The 13464-nt window shown below is 52.7% G+C and overlaps 1 protein-coding gene across 2 annotated transcripts in view; it reads right to left on the reverse strand.

Moving 5' to 3' along the window:
• The window catches only part of PLXDC1 (plexin domain containing 1), a 63413-nt gene that overhangs the window by 26043 nt on the left and 23906 nt on the right, over positions 1–13464 (reverse strand). For both annotated transcript variants that reach the window (XM_081791264.1, XM_078437203.2), the window contains exons 3-7: positions 7740–7883; positions 7377–7446; positions 6629–6751; positions 6130–6248; positions 4155–4254 (exon numbers count right to left, since the gene is read on the reverse strand). In XM_081791264.1, the coding sequence (XP_081647390.1) occupies positions 4155–4254; positions 6130–6248; positions 6629–6751; positions 7377–7446; positions 7740–7883 (556 nt within the window). The remainder of the gene's footprint in view (positions 1–4154; positions 4255–6129; positions 6249–6628; positions 6752–7376; positions 7447–7739; positions 7884–13464) is intronic.

The raw sequence follows: 13464 nt of genomic DNA on the forward strand, positions 1-13464 counted from the left end.
GGGAGAAGGTGCTTGAGGAAACCGTGAGTTCTGCCGCACGGAGGAGGCAACATCTGAGCTGCAGCAGTGGATGGGGAGAGTTTTGCCAAGTGGCAAAAGAGTTGAAATGGGGGCCGTGTTAGGCAAGGAACCGGGTCCTAGAGATGTGGACAGCCCTTGGCATGCTTAGGGAACAGAGCATGCAGACCGGTGATGCCCTGACAGAGAATGGCAGGTGATGGGAGGGTCTAGAGAGGAGTCTATGAAGGTAGGCCGTGCCAGCTGCACGGGGCCTTGAATGCCGCACTAAGGATTTTCACTTCATGGTGCAAGCAACAAGGAGCCAGAGAATGACATGATCAGATCTGGCAGTGACGAGAAGGAATGGGGGACAGGAGGAAGGGGATGAGAGGCTGGGAGCGGCGGGGCAGTGTCTGGGGCGGGGGGGGGGGGGGGGGCAGGTGGCGGCTCTCCCTGGCGGGTGGACCTCACACCTCAGCAAACAGCACCTGGAGCCCCTAATCCAGCAGCTTCCACAACACAGCCCTGCCTCCTGTGGTGTCAGCTGGGCTACCCCCTGCCCTTCCTCCCGCCTCCCCGTATCTCCCTGGCTTGCTCTAAAACAGCCTTTCATTCCAGAATCACAGAGAAACCTCAGAGGCAGACACTCCCTGGGGGATCCGACTTCCTCTAATTCACCCTCATACAACAGCTGGATCCAACACACATTTCCTGAGACTCCGCCAGCCCACAAAGCCCTGTGAGGGAGCCACCGAGGAGGCAGGCGGGGTTCGGCAATGCGCACGGGCAGCGGGACGTGGACACTCAGAACTGCCTTTCCCGCAAAACAGCCTGGGAGGTGTGGGTGTTTTGGGGAACTGAGGAGGAAAGGATTTACCCCTCTGGTTGGAATGGGGGTGGATTAGATTTAGCAAGTCTCAATGGTCGACTCCAGGGTTTAAGAAAAACAGAAGATCTGGGTTTCAGGTCTCTCTCATAGCCACGTGACCACAAGCAAGTCATTTCGCGTCTCTGAGCCTCTGTCCTCATTTAGAAAGTACAGACCCCACTTACAGTGCTGGGAGGATGACTACATAAGATGCTGTAAAGGTCAGGGGCGCCTGGGTGGCTCAGTCGGTTGAGCGTCTAACTTTGGCTCAGGTCACCATCTCACGGTTCGTGGGTTTGAGCCCCGTGTCGGGCTCTGTGCGGGCTCAGAGCCTGGATTCGGTCTTCCTCTCTCTCTCCCCTGCCCCCCTCTCGTGCTCTATCTCTCTCAAAAAAAAAATAAAACATTAAAAATTTATTTAAAAAAAAAAAAGATATTGTAAATCTCAGAGCCTGGGGATGGGATTATCCGTGTGGTGATCAGGCAGCCTCTAACATGGCCCCCAGTGGCCCTGCCTCCTGGTGTTGACACCCTGTGGAATCCTGTCCTGAGTGTGTTAGACCTAGCGACTTGCTTCTAACCAGCAGAATATGGCAAAAGTGATGGGATGGCACTTCTAAGATTAGGTTACAAGAAGACCGGCCTCTGTCTTGCTCACCCTCTACTGCTCTCTTGCTTGCCTGCTTTGGTGGAAGCCAGCTAGCATGTTATGAGCTGTCCTATGAGGAGGTCCACGTGTCAGGAGCCAAGGGGGGGCCTCCTCAAGGAAGTGAACCCTGCTAACAATCACGTGAGAGCTCTTGGAAGCAGACCCCCACCCCAAACAGTTGTTGAGAGGGCCGTAACCTGGCAAGCACCTTGAGAGCAGCCTGTGCAAGACCTTGAACCAGAGGACGCAGCTAAGCTGTGCCTTGCTTCCTGATCCACAGAAACTCTGGGATAACGTGTGTGTGTGTGTGTGTGTGTGTGTGTGTGTTTAAGCTGCTAAATTTCAGGATAATTTGTTACGCAGCAATAGCTAACTAATACAATCAGAGTGACACTGAAACTATTTAGCAACCAGCTCAGTACATGTGCTACCCAACCAGTTAGAACTGATGCTGCCTGGAGCAGAGGCTTGGTGAGCTGCTTGCTAGTGTCCTGGGTGTTCAGGGAAGGTCAGGATGGGTAGGTGGAGTAGTGGGAACATATTTTATGGAAATACTCACAAAGGGGCATAAAAATAGCTGTTTGCAAGAATATTCACTGCAGCGTTATTTGTTGTAGCGAAATATTGGGAACTGTAAAGCCTATGTCCAGGGGATTGGCTAAATTAAGGTACATCTATGCAACAGGCTATCAAGTAGCCATTAAAAAGAACGAGGTGTGGGCTGATACGGAAGGATGGGCAGGATATACTTTGTTCAAGTGCAGACCAGTGACACCACATGCCGTTCTCTGTGTTAAATATCCAAACATATACTTACCTGTAGGCTTATAGCTCTAGAAATAATCGGGTAGCCCTGGTGGCCTCCAGGAAGGGAAATTAGGGGACAGGGGTCGGGGATGGGAGAGAAACCTGATTTTTTCTATACCGCCTTTTGTATCTTTTGAGTTTTAGACCGGATACATTTATTCATGAAAAAAAATATCATCTTATAGATTCCGATAAGGGAGAGCATTCATAAAGAGCAGGATGGTAATTCATGTTTAATGGCACAAATCTCCAAGGTGTGGTGCAGCAAGTGCAAACAGCCACTCTAGCATGTGACTTTTTGCTACTCGTTGCAGAAGTCCCATGAAAGTGCCGTGGTCCTGGCATCTGACCTATGACACACCAGCATCAGGACGTCACGTGCTCCTCTTTCTGCACTGTTTGCTACTGTACCAGACGCCCTGCTGGACTATAAAATACTGAGTCGCGTGATAAAGGCTGGCAGGGAAAGATATTCTAATATAGGACTCACAAACTCGACGTGCCAGACATCAGGCCAAACACTTATTGGACGTCACCGTGTTCATCTTCACAAGTCACTGCAGGGAGCATGAACCACTTATATCCCCAACTGCCGACAGAGAAATCAGCTCTAAGAGGTTAAGTGACTTGCCAGGGGTCAGACGCTTACGGAGAGTTTGGACTCGAATCCACGCTTCCAACTCCAGAGCCAAGCCCCTAGCACTATACTCAACCTTGCACGTGGCGGCTCCTGGATAAAGACTTCTAACATGAGCCCTTGGTCCCTTCCCTCAGATTTCTGTTAAGGACAGAGGCTCTGCTCAGATGACGAATCCCTCCATATCTTCCTCTTCATCGTATCTCAGTAGCACCCAGAACATAGTGGCCCAGTGCATAGCAGGAACTCAGAGCATGTGTATTGATGGAACTCAACCAACAGATGTAAGTAAATACGCTTCCCCAGGAAGCCCTGGAGTGTCCAGAAAGGTAGTGCCGTGCCCGTCTACAGGATAGCACTTTGGTGGCCCCCAAGCACATCCTCTCAACCAGCCTGGTGTGGCTAGGGTGGAGTTCAGAATGTTCCTTGGTCCCATCAAGCACCGGTAGGGACAGAGAAGAGCAGACAAGGGTCTCCTGCTTGGGGTCCTGTAGGTTAGACAGAGGGACTTTTGTATACACAGCATAGCAGAAGAGGTCGGGTTCAAAAGACTCTGAGCCAAGGGTCCAGAAGCAATGGATAGTGTGCCTACAGTGCCTCCCCCAGAAGTGTGAATTCAAGACCCCCATGGGGGTGAGCAGGGGATCAGAAGAAGAAAAAGTGCTGTGATGCCAAAAAATATCAGAACTGGAGGAGGACCAGGAAAGAAAAAGCACTGTTCCAGCTACACCCCCATTTTACAGATGAGGCAACTGAGGATAGAGAGATGTGATTTCCTGAAGTAGACGGTTAATAATGTGGCTGGGACTGGCCTCCATCCCCTGAACCCCCAGTGATGCTCCTATCACGTGGGGTGGGGATGTAATCATGGTTGTGTTCTGGAAGGACTCAAAAACCCTAATCTGGTGCCTGTGGAGAATTTCTAAGTGGATGCGGTGCTGAGTGGCTCCCCTTCCCCTCCAAACCCAGAGCGTCGCCTCCCACTGGAGATTTCATTGGGAAAACATGGTTCCTCTGCTTTAATGAAGGAAAATCAGAACTCATTATATGTTTCATCCTCCTTCAGCGCCCCTCAGCAATCAGCCATCCAGCCACCTCCACCACTGCCAGTCCCCCCGCCCCCAACCCAGTCTGGGTCAGTCGGAGCTCAGTCCAAGCCCGCTGAGCGCTCCACGGAACCCCTGGGGACTCACCTGGTACATCCGGGGACGGGTTGAGAATCATGAAGGCATCTGACAGGCCTGCTTTGACGGGGTGCTGGGAGGAGCTGATTTCCAGGACAGACATAGGGATCTGCAGCCGGGGAGAAGAGGCTCCATCTACCCCCTCAAAACACCCTTGGACCAGCCTGGACGTCCCCTCTGACCTCCACAGCCCTCTGCCTGCTCCGTGCCACCTCTTGGAGGACTCAAGGACATCTCAAATCCAGTGGGTCCCCATTCAAATTGCAAGTCTACTCCAACCATCTCCAGCACATTTCCTTTTTCTTTGCCATACCTCCACGCAGGCCGGAAACCTGGGAGTCACCCTTTCTTTCATCGCCGCCCTCCTCCACCTCACACATCTCTGAATCCTATTAATTAGCCTGCTAACTGCCTCTTAAATCTGTCCAGTTCTCTCCATCTTACCCTACCCTACTCCAAGCCGGCAACACCTCTCTCCCCAAAACCATCTCCCAACCTTTCCTCTGAGCCACCAACAACCTGTTCTCCATTGTGAAGCCAGAGTGACCTTTCTCAAAGGCAAATCTGGGTGTTCTCCTGCCCTGTCTTGCTCCCCACTCTCCCCTCCAGTCTGGCTGTCTTCTTTCTATGCTTTGTACCAGCCATGCTCTGTCCTGCCATAGGACCTTTGAATGTGCTTTTCTCTCTCTTCTTTGACTCCTCAACTCCTACACATCCTGCAGATTTCAACTCTTTTCCTCAGGGAAGCCTCCCCTGACCTCTGCTGAGGTAAAAAGCCTCATGAAAGAGAGAAAGAGAGAAAGAAGGAAGGAAGGAAGGAAGGAAGGAAAGAAAGAGAGAAAGAAAGAAAGAAAGAAAGAAAGAAAGAAAGAAAGAAAAAACAAGAAAGGAAACAAGAAAGGAAGAAAATAAGGAAGGAAGAAAGGAAGGGAGGAAGAGAAAGAAAGAAAGAAAGAAAGAAAGAGAAAGGAAGGAAGAGAGAAAGAAAGAAGGAAAGAAAGAAAGAAAGAAAGAAAGAAAGAAAGAAAGAAAGAACAAGAAAAAAAACAAGAAAGGAAGAAAATGAAGGAAGGAAGGAAGGAAGGAAGGGAGGAAGAGAAAGAAAGAAAGAAAGAAAGAGAAAGGAAGAGAGAAAGAAAGAAGGAAAGAAAGAAAGAAAGAAAGAAAGAACAAGAAAGAAAACAAGAAAGGAAGAAAATAAGGAAGGAAGGAAGGAAGGAAGGAAGGAAGGAAGGAAGGAAGAGAAAGAAAGAAAGAAAGAGGAAGGAAGAGAGAAAGAAAGAAGGAAAGAAAGAAAGAAAGAAAGAAAGAAAGAAAGAAAAAACAAGAAAGAAAACAAGAAAGGAAGAAAATAAGGAAGGAAGGAAGGAAGGAAGGAAGGAAGGAAGGGAGGAAGGAAGGAAGAAAGAAAGAAAGAAAGAACAAGAAAGAAAACAAGAAAGGAAGAAAATAAGGAAGGAAGGAAGGGAGGGAGGAAGGAAGGAAGGGAGGAAGAGAAAGAAAGAAAGAAAGAAAGAAGGAAAGAAAGAAAGAAAGAAAGAAAGAAAGAAAGAAAGAAAGAGGAAGGAAGAAAGAAAGAAAGAAAGGAAAGAAAGAAAGAAAGAAAGAAAGAAAGAAAGAAAGAAAGAAAAAACAAGAAAGAAAACAAGAAAGGAAGAAAATAAGGAAGGAAGGGAGGGAGGGAGGGAGGAAGGGAGGGAGGAAGAAAGAAAGGAAGGAAGAGCATCATGAAAGGCTCCCTTCGCACCAGGCACCTCGACTTAGGAACACTTGTCACAGTGGTGATTCTACGTTTGTCCCTGCAATTACTGTCCATCTCCCCAACCAGACTTCTAGCTCTACAAGGGCAGGGCCTATGGCCATCTCAGTACCTGCTGTCTGCCCAGGACCGAGGCCTATGCCTGGCACGTTGCAGGTTCTCTACAGATATTTGCTGAATGAAAAACTCCAAGACCCGGCCGCCTCTGCAGCTAAGCTCACTCACCTCTTTGTAGCCAAATACAATGCGGCCGTCTTGGTGCAGAGCTGCCTGGAAAGTGAAGCTGCCTCTGTCTTCCCGGCCTTGGAGGTAGACGTGGTCCCACTGAACAATAAAGACCGTCCCTAGGGAGGGGAGCAGAGACCCGGCTGGACAGGAAGGTAGTGCAGGGAGGAGGGCCCCGCAGAATCGGCGGCCCACATAGGTCTGAGGGTGATTGGGTGCTCAAGGGACAATCTGGTGAGAGTAAGAAACAACAAAGGTCTCTGATATTTGTCACCTCTGCTAAGAGCCAAGCACTTTTCTTCTGTTATCTCGTCAGACCCTGCTAGGTAGCAGGCATCTTGTTGCCATCTTCTAGATGAGGAAATTGAACACGGGAAGGTGGGGTGGTGGCCTTGCTGTGTGCCCGTGGGTAAGTCCCTTGTCCTCTCTAGACTTTGGGCTCTGCTAAAGGGGCTGTGCCCTGGAGCCAGGTGACTTAAACTCTGAGATCTGTTCTCACCATTGTCAAAGTAAGCGACTGTTGAGTTGTCAGAGTAGCCAGGGTTGAAGTTGGCCATCAGAGGCGCCACATACTGAGTAGCTGTGAGCATCCGGTGGATCGTGTCACCCATGAAGATGAAGCCTGGGGTGCGGACAAATGCACAGAAGTCACTAGAGAAGGCCTAGAGAGGTTGCTTCCTTGTTCAGGAAGGGACAGTGCAGGTGGAGCCGTAAGAGAATCTTGGACCTCTGTCCCCAGCCCCCACCTGCTGGGCTCTGGGTCTGGTGTGTGGAGCAAAAGGGCCCCAGGCCAGAGAAGGTTCTCCCTGCCCCTCCAGGTGGGCACAGAACTCCCACCTCTCCCTGTCCCTGGGAAAGGGCACAGGAATCAAAGATGGGCCCCTCATCTTGACAAGGAGCCTGATCCCAAGAATCACGTTCTCGTGAAGTCTCCTCCTCTCTCTCATTCACAGACTCAGAAGCTCAGGGACCACAGGGACTGCCCACGCTAGCCTGAGCTGGCCCAGAGGGACACACGCACACACACACACACACACACGCACACAGGCAAGTCAGCCAACATCAGGAAGGTGGTCCAACACACACACACTGTTCTCCCTCCTGAGAGTGAGGTCCCGAGAGAGCCCAACGAGGTACCCTCCCCAGTCTCTCTATATACCCCTGTCTCCAATAAACCTCCCCAGGTAGGTCCCTCACGTTCTGGCTGAGACTCCAAATCTCCCCCAGTCCCACCAACACAGCCTTACCTCCGGTTGCTATGGTGATCTGCCGCAGAGGATGCCCGTAGAAAGGAAAATCAAAGGACAAGACCACTCTCTGCAGGGCACGGGAGAGAGTCAGCATGGGCCATGCTGTAGGCCAGGAGGCTGGGCGCCCACACTGCCCCATGCTTGTCTGGACAACGTAGGGGGCAGGCACGTCCAGGGCAAGCCCCCAGGACCACAGGTGGCCACCTTAACTCTGGCCACCGCCCCCCTTCCCAGGGTTCCCCGGAAAGCATCTCCCAGATCACAGACCTCAGGTCACAACCATGCCCACTGAGCGGGCATGGAGGGTTGGCCCCCAGCCTCCCAGCCCAGGGCAGCGCTGCCAGGGTCTGGCATACTCACCGAAGCCTGCCGGTGAGTGTTGGAGAGGATTCTGTGGACCTTCACTTGGCTCTGGTTGGCCTTGGCCACGTCTACCCACAGCTCCCGGCTGCGGGGCTCGCTGGGGCCGTATAGACGGGACACATAGTAGCTGTGGTTGTCTTCCTGCCGCCACCAAGACAGAGCCCACGGGAGTTATGAGGAGCAGGTGGCCAGGAGCCATCCTCTGCTCCCCCCCCCCCACACACATGCGAAGTCACAGCCCTCCCTGACACTGGGCCTGTAGCCTCGAAGGCTCGTGTAGGCCTGGATGTCCTGGGCTCCCCTTGGCCCCCGACGACAGTTCAGTACCAAGCCCCTCGCCATGCCCCAACGGCTCTGGCCCCAGCCAAATCCACACCCGCTGTACCCACGCTTAGCCCTGCCGTTCCCAGACAGGCCAGGAGGCTTTCCCTGTGGCCCCTGAGTACCCACAGAGCACGCCCAAGGCAGAGCTCAGCTTGGGACATGAGGGAGAGACGGACAAGGCAGCCCCAAACAGAGCTCTTGTCTTTGGGGAGCCCCCGGACTGAAGGGGAGACCCAGTCCTTGCCCTGCGGTTACCCTGCTTAAGGAAAAAGAAAAAAAAAAATGGATCTTAGAAGCCACCAGCCCAAAGATGGAGGCAGACCCTTGATCTTGGGAAATCGCTAGTCTGATGGAGGAGGTGGGACTTATGCGAATGGAACACACAGACACAGACCTTCCCGCAGAGAGAAAGGGTAGAGAAGCAGCAATGGTTCCTTCGAGACATATTTTTAACTTCTGCTACGCGCCCAATGCGGGGAGGTTAGAGAACAAGCCAGAACGCGGCAGGCTGGGAGTTCATTCTGTAAAGCCTCTTCTGCACGGGAGAATTTAGGGCCAGGACTTTTAAGAGGACAGAAAATAGCAGAAAGGGTGGCAGGGCCAGGGGAGGAGGCGATGTCACAGCATTTCGGCCCATCTGGGAGCGCCAGCCATGGGGGGAAGGAGGCAGAACAGGCTGGTTCGCTTGGCTGCCGCTGCCGAGACGGGGCTGCTGACCCGTGAGGAGACCTGGACGCGGTGGGTCATTAATCAGGCTGTCCAGTGGCAGTGGCTGCAGACACGTCAGAGCAGACCATGTTGTCCCTGCCAAGCCGCCAGCTGCCCAGCCAGCTCTTGCCCCAGGACCAGCATGAGCAGCGACGAGGGATGCCTGTTCTCTCCACCCGCCAAGAGGCAGACTCTGCTCTTCTGACAAGGGACATGCTCTGGGGACCTGGGGTCAGGGCAGGGTGGGAGGGAAGATGAGCAGAAGAAACATGGTGTGGCGGGGAGGGGGCGATCTCCACCGCCACTGCCTGGTTCCTTCCCTCCGGCCTCCAGACTGCCCACCCCTCCACCCACCCTCAGCGTGGCTGTCAAACACACATAAAACACGTGCGAGGCCACATCGCTCTGCTCACAAGCCATCTGGGGCTCCCACCATCCTCCAGACAAAACCCAAACCCTACCCTGACATGCGAGGTCTCATCAGGAGCCAGCTCCACTGTCTCTAGCATCACTGCTCTTGCCTTCTCTCATGCCCCGTGCAGCCTTGTGCACCCACTCACCAGCTCAGACTCCCCTGACAGTCTCAGGCCACCAGTGGTCACTCATGCCTTTGCACGTGCTGATCCTCCTGCCTGGAACGACCTTCCTTGCCTTCTCCCCTAGCAGATCCCCACTTCTTCAATGCTCAGCTTAAACCATCACCTTCTCATCGATCTTCTCCCCGCTACTTGCCCAGTGAGGACATCCATCCTTTGCAAATAGCCCCCGCCATCCACGGGAGTTCTCAAGAGGTGACTCGTGTGCTATTTGGGTCACATGGACCCACCTTTGTTGGATTTCTGGTTTTACTCATAAGACCACCTGAGGGGCCCACCCTGATGCCACCACCCCTGGGGTAAGGGCCAGTGCTCCTGCCAATGATGCCACCTCCCATTGCCGCCGGTTATCCACCCTGGGGACCCAGAGGAGGAAGCGCTGCTTCCTAGCTCCGCCCATGGGCACCGAAGCCACTGTGCTGGTGCCCAGAACTCACAGCCTCCCTTGGGAAAGCAGTTCCTTCAGGGTCTGCTTCTTACACCCACTCCCCAGGGGATCAGATGCCATATGTCTTTGCCCCCTGCACCTTCAGCTCTCCTCCACCTCTGAGGAGGATTCCCATCTTGACCCCCAAAAAATGAAAACAGAAAAAAAAAATCACCCGCCAAGAAACAAAGCTCTATGCACACCGACTTATGCAAAGAGATGTGCCCAGAAGACGAGTGTGATGGCCCCCAGCCCGTTTCCTGGGACTCACGTGTGAGTAGTTTTTACTCCACCTCAAAGCAAAAAGGGAAGGGGACCTGAATAGCACTACACTGGACAGTCTGAAGGACCCCAACTCTGAAGCCAGTTTAGGGTCAGCTATGACCACCTGCCACAGCCATGGCTCCAGCCTGCATTTCCCCCCACTTACTCCAGACAAAGAAGTGGTTTATTAAAGGGCATCAGTGAACCTAAAATTTTGCCTGCTGGAAGAAAGGCACTCACGTTTAGATACCATTCAGCCCATTATTTAAATGTCTGCTCCCTCCATGCCTCCCCCTACCCCAAGCTATGAGCCACTGACACGCAGGGATGGGTGAGGCTGCCCCTGCACCCGCGACTGAAGACCCTCACATGCTCAGAGCTGAAGACGTATTTGCCAAGGTGAGGACAGCCCCGTGCCAGGAGCCCAGACCCCTTCCTTTTGCCTCGTACCTGGCACTGGGTCAAAATTTTGGAAGTAAACCCACCTCCCTAATTTCTGGGCTGTCTTCACGGGTGAGGGGGAAACGAGTAGCCCAAGAGAGCAAAGCAGCATCTAGATGGCACATTAGTCCCTTTGCACGCCCTCCAGGATTGTGTCCTACAAAAAAGGTATATTCAAGTCCCAACCCCTAGTACCTATGAATAAGACCTTATTTGGAAGTAGAATCATTGCAAACATAATCACTTTAAGATGAGATCAGACTGGGGGGTGCCAGAGTGGCTCAACTGGTTGAATGTCCGACTCTTGGTTTTGGCTCAGGTCATGGTTCGTGGGTTCGAGCCCCACACCGGGCTCCACGCTGACAGTGCAGAGGCTGCTTGGGATTCTCTCTCTTCCTCTCTCTCTGCCCCTCCCCTGCTCGTGCTCTCTTTCTCTCTCAAAATAAATAAATAAACTTTAAAAAAAAATGATGAGGTCAGACTGGATTAGGGTGGGCTCTAAATCCAATGGTTGGTGTCCTTGTAAAAGAGAGAGAGAGATTTGGATATAGACACACAGGGAAACGGGGAAGAAGGCCATGTGACGACAGAGGCAGAGATTGGAGTGATGTAGCTGATGAGCCAAGCAACACAAAGGAGAGCCAGGAGCCACCAGGCTAGGAATAGGTAAGGCAGGATTCTCCCCTCGAGTCTTCAGAAGGAGCATGGCCTCTCTGACACTATGATTTCAGACTCCCAGCATCCCAAACCGGGAGAGAATAGATGTCTGTTGCTTTAAACCACAACGTCTGTGGTAATGCGTTAGAGCAGTTCTAGAAAACTGATATGTAGGCCGAAAGATATGTGTTGCTGTGACTCAAGTAGGGCAACCCTGAGTCGTCTCCCCCTTCCATGTTATCGCCCTGCTTAGAACGATCTATGGCTCCCCAGCTGTATCAGGATGCAGACCACGCTCCTTACCATGACCTACAAGGCCCTGTGGGGCAGACTCTGGACATGCCTATACAATATCTACTCCCTCCTCCTCTTTGCTAACAGAACATTGGGCCTGTAGCAAGCAGCGATGTAGCCAGCTGAAACACCTCATTCCCTGGATGTGTTAAGGGTTACCACGTGCTATAGGCTGGCTAATAAGTGAAGATTCTCGTGCAGCTCACATTTGACTGCTTGTCCGTCTTCCCTTTGCCCTTCTCCTTATTCCTGCCTGGAATGTAGATAAGATGATGGGAGCTTCAACAGCCATCTTGTGAGGATGAGGACAAGAGCCACGGAAGTATGGTGAAGTGATGAGCTGGATGGAACCTGGGTTCCCAATGATATTCTGGAGGGATGCTCGTTCAGCCCTCTGTGACACGAAAACACAAACCCTTCCTGATACATGGTAGTCTGGCTCCCACCCACCACCCCCATGTACTTCACACCCTGTGTGCTTCAGCCCCGCTGGGCTTCTTCACTTCCTGAAATCACCAAGTGCTGTCTGCCTCAGGGCCTTGGCACCTCCTGGGCCTCAAAACCTCTCTCCCACTCCATTCAGGAGCTGAGTCCTCCTTTTCCTTTAGGCCTCAAGTCAGCAATCACTAGCTCAGGAGCACCTCCCTGATGCCCCCGTTACTCACCCCACCCTGGATTTCTCCCTCCCAATATGCTGCACACTTGTGATGATTTACTTGGTTTTTAGACTTCTTATCCTCACACCTACCTTTCCTGTGAGACCATTCCCACACGGGTGAGCTCTGCCTTTAGCTACGGTGGTTAAGCACAAGAGTATAGGCTTTATTGGAGGACGTGCTGACGAGTGAACGGTCACAAAGCACAGCCCGTCGAAGACCTGCTTATCCTCTGTTTTGTTTCTACCACCACGCATTCTGGTGTCCAGAATGGGATCGTGTTACCCAACAAAGCGAGGCGGCACCAGACGGGGACCAGACACCCGCCGGTGTGGTGGGAGTCAACCAGATGCAGCGCTCAGCTAGGAACCTGAGCAGACCTGTGTTTAAAACCGCTGCTTGGAGGCTTGGAGAAGGGTCTGGTTTCCATGACCTCCTTCCTGGGACTCACCAGTGAGAGCTTTTGCCAAATCTCCACGCATCAGACATGAGGGGCCTGGGCAGAAGCCACGCTCTGCGGTCGGAAAGCCCAAACAGATGCTAACACGTCTCTGCTGCCTCAGCTAAGACGGCAGAGGGTGGGGTGACTAGGGACGCGTCTCACTGGCCCCATCTGAAACCGGGGCAGTCACGCGCCATGACAATGGCTTTTCCTCTGTCTGTTGTTTCTCGGGTCTTTAAGTTACTGCCCCACTGGAAGGTGCCGTGGGCCACTTTTCAGTCATTGGTTAAAACTTCTCACATCAGAAGGACCAGCGTGGGTCCTTTACGGGACACAGAGCTTAGGGGACCACGTCATGCTCATCTCCTCACCCCCAGCACCTACCTAGTGCAGGGTTTGGCACCTGGCACCTGGCAGGCGTTGGGATCTGTCTGCTGAATGCGTTCAGTCACAAGGATCCCGCAGCCGACGGGGCCGGAGGCTGTGCCGAGGATGCGTGGTCTGGTGACAAGGACAGCATCCTCCCTCAGCACCAGTGGCAGGTGATACAAAAGCCACGTGTGAAGGAAACAGCTGCTTCCTCTGGGAAGACTTTCCAAGTCTGTGGAAAGCATCCCATAGCCGGGACGTCCTACACACAGGAGGAAGTCCCCTGACTCCTCAAGCTCTTCTCTGAGGAAGTGAAAGTAGCTAGGGAGTCGCTCTCAGAGCAAGGAAGAGGTGCCCTCGGCTCCACCAGCTGAGACACAGCAGAGTAGGGGCGAGTCCGTCAGGGCAGCAAGCGCAGAACGTGGGTGACTGTGTCCTAAGCGTGACTGCTTGTCCACAGAAAGGAGAAGGAAGACCTCATGTGCATCTGGCTTCAATAAATAGATGCTGGGTGAGTAAAAAAAAGAGACAAGAATTGGGGCTC

Source organism: Panthera onca, chromosome E1 (genome assembly GCF_046562875.1).
Source record: "Panthera onca isolate mPanOnc1 chromosome E1, mPanOnc1 haplotype 2, whole genome shotgun sequence".
Taxonomy (NCBI): Eukaryota; Metazoa; Chordata; class Mammalia; order Carnivora; family Felidae; genus Panthera; species Panthera onca.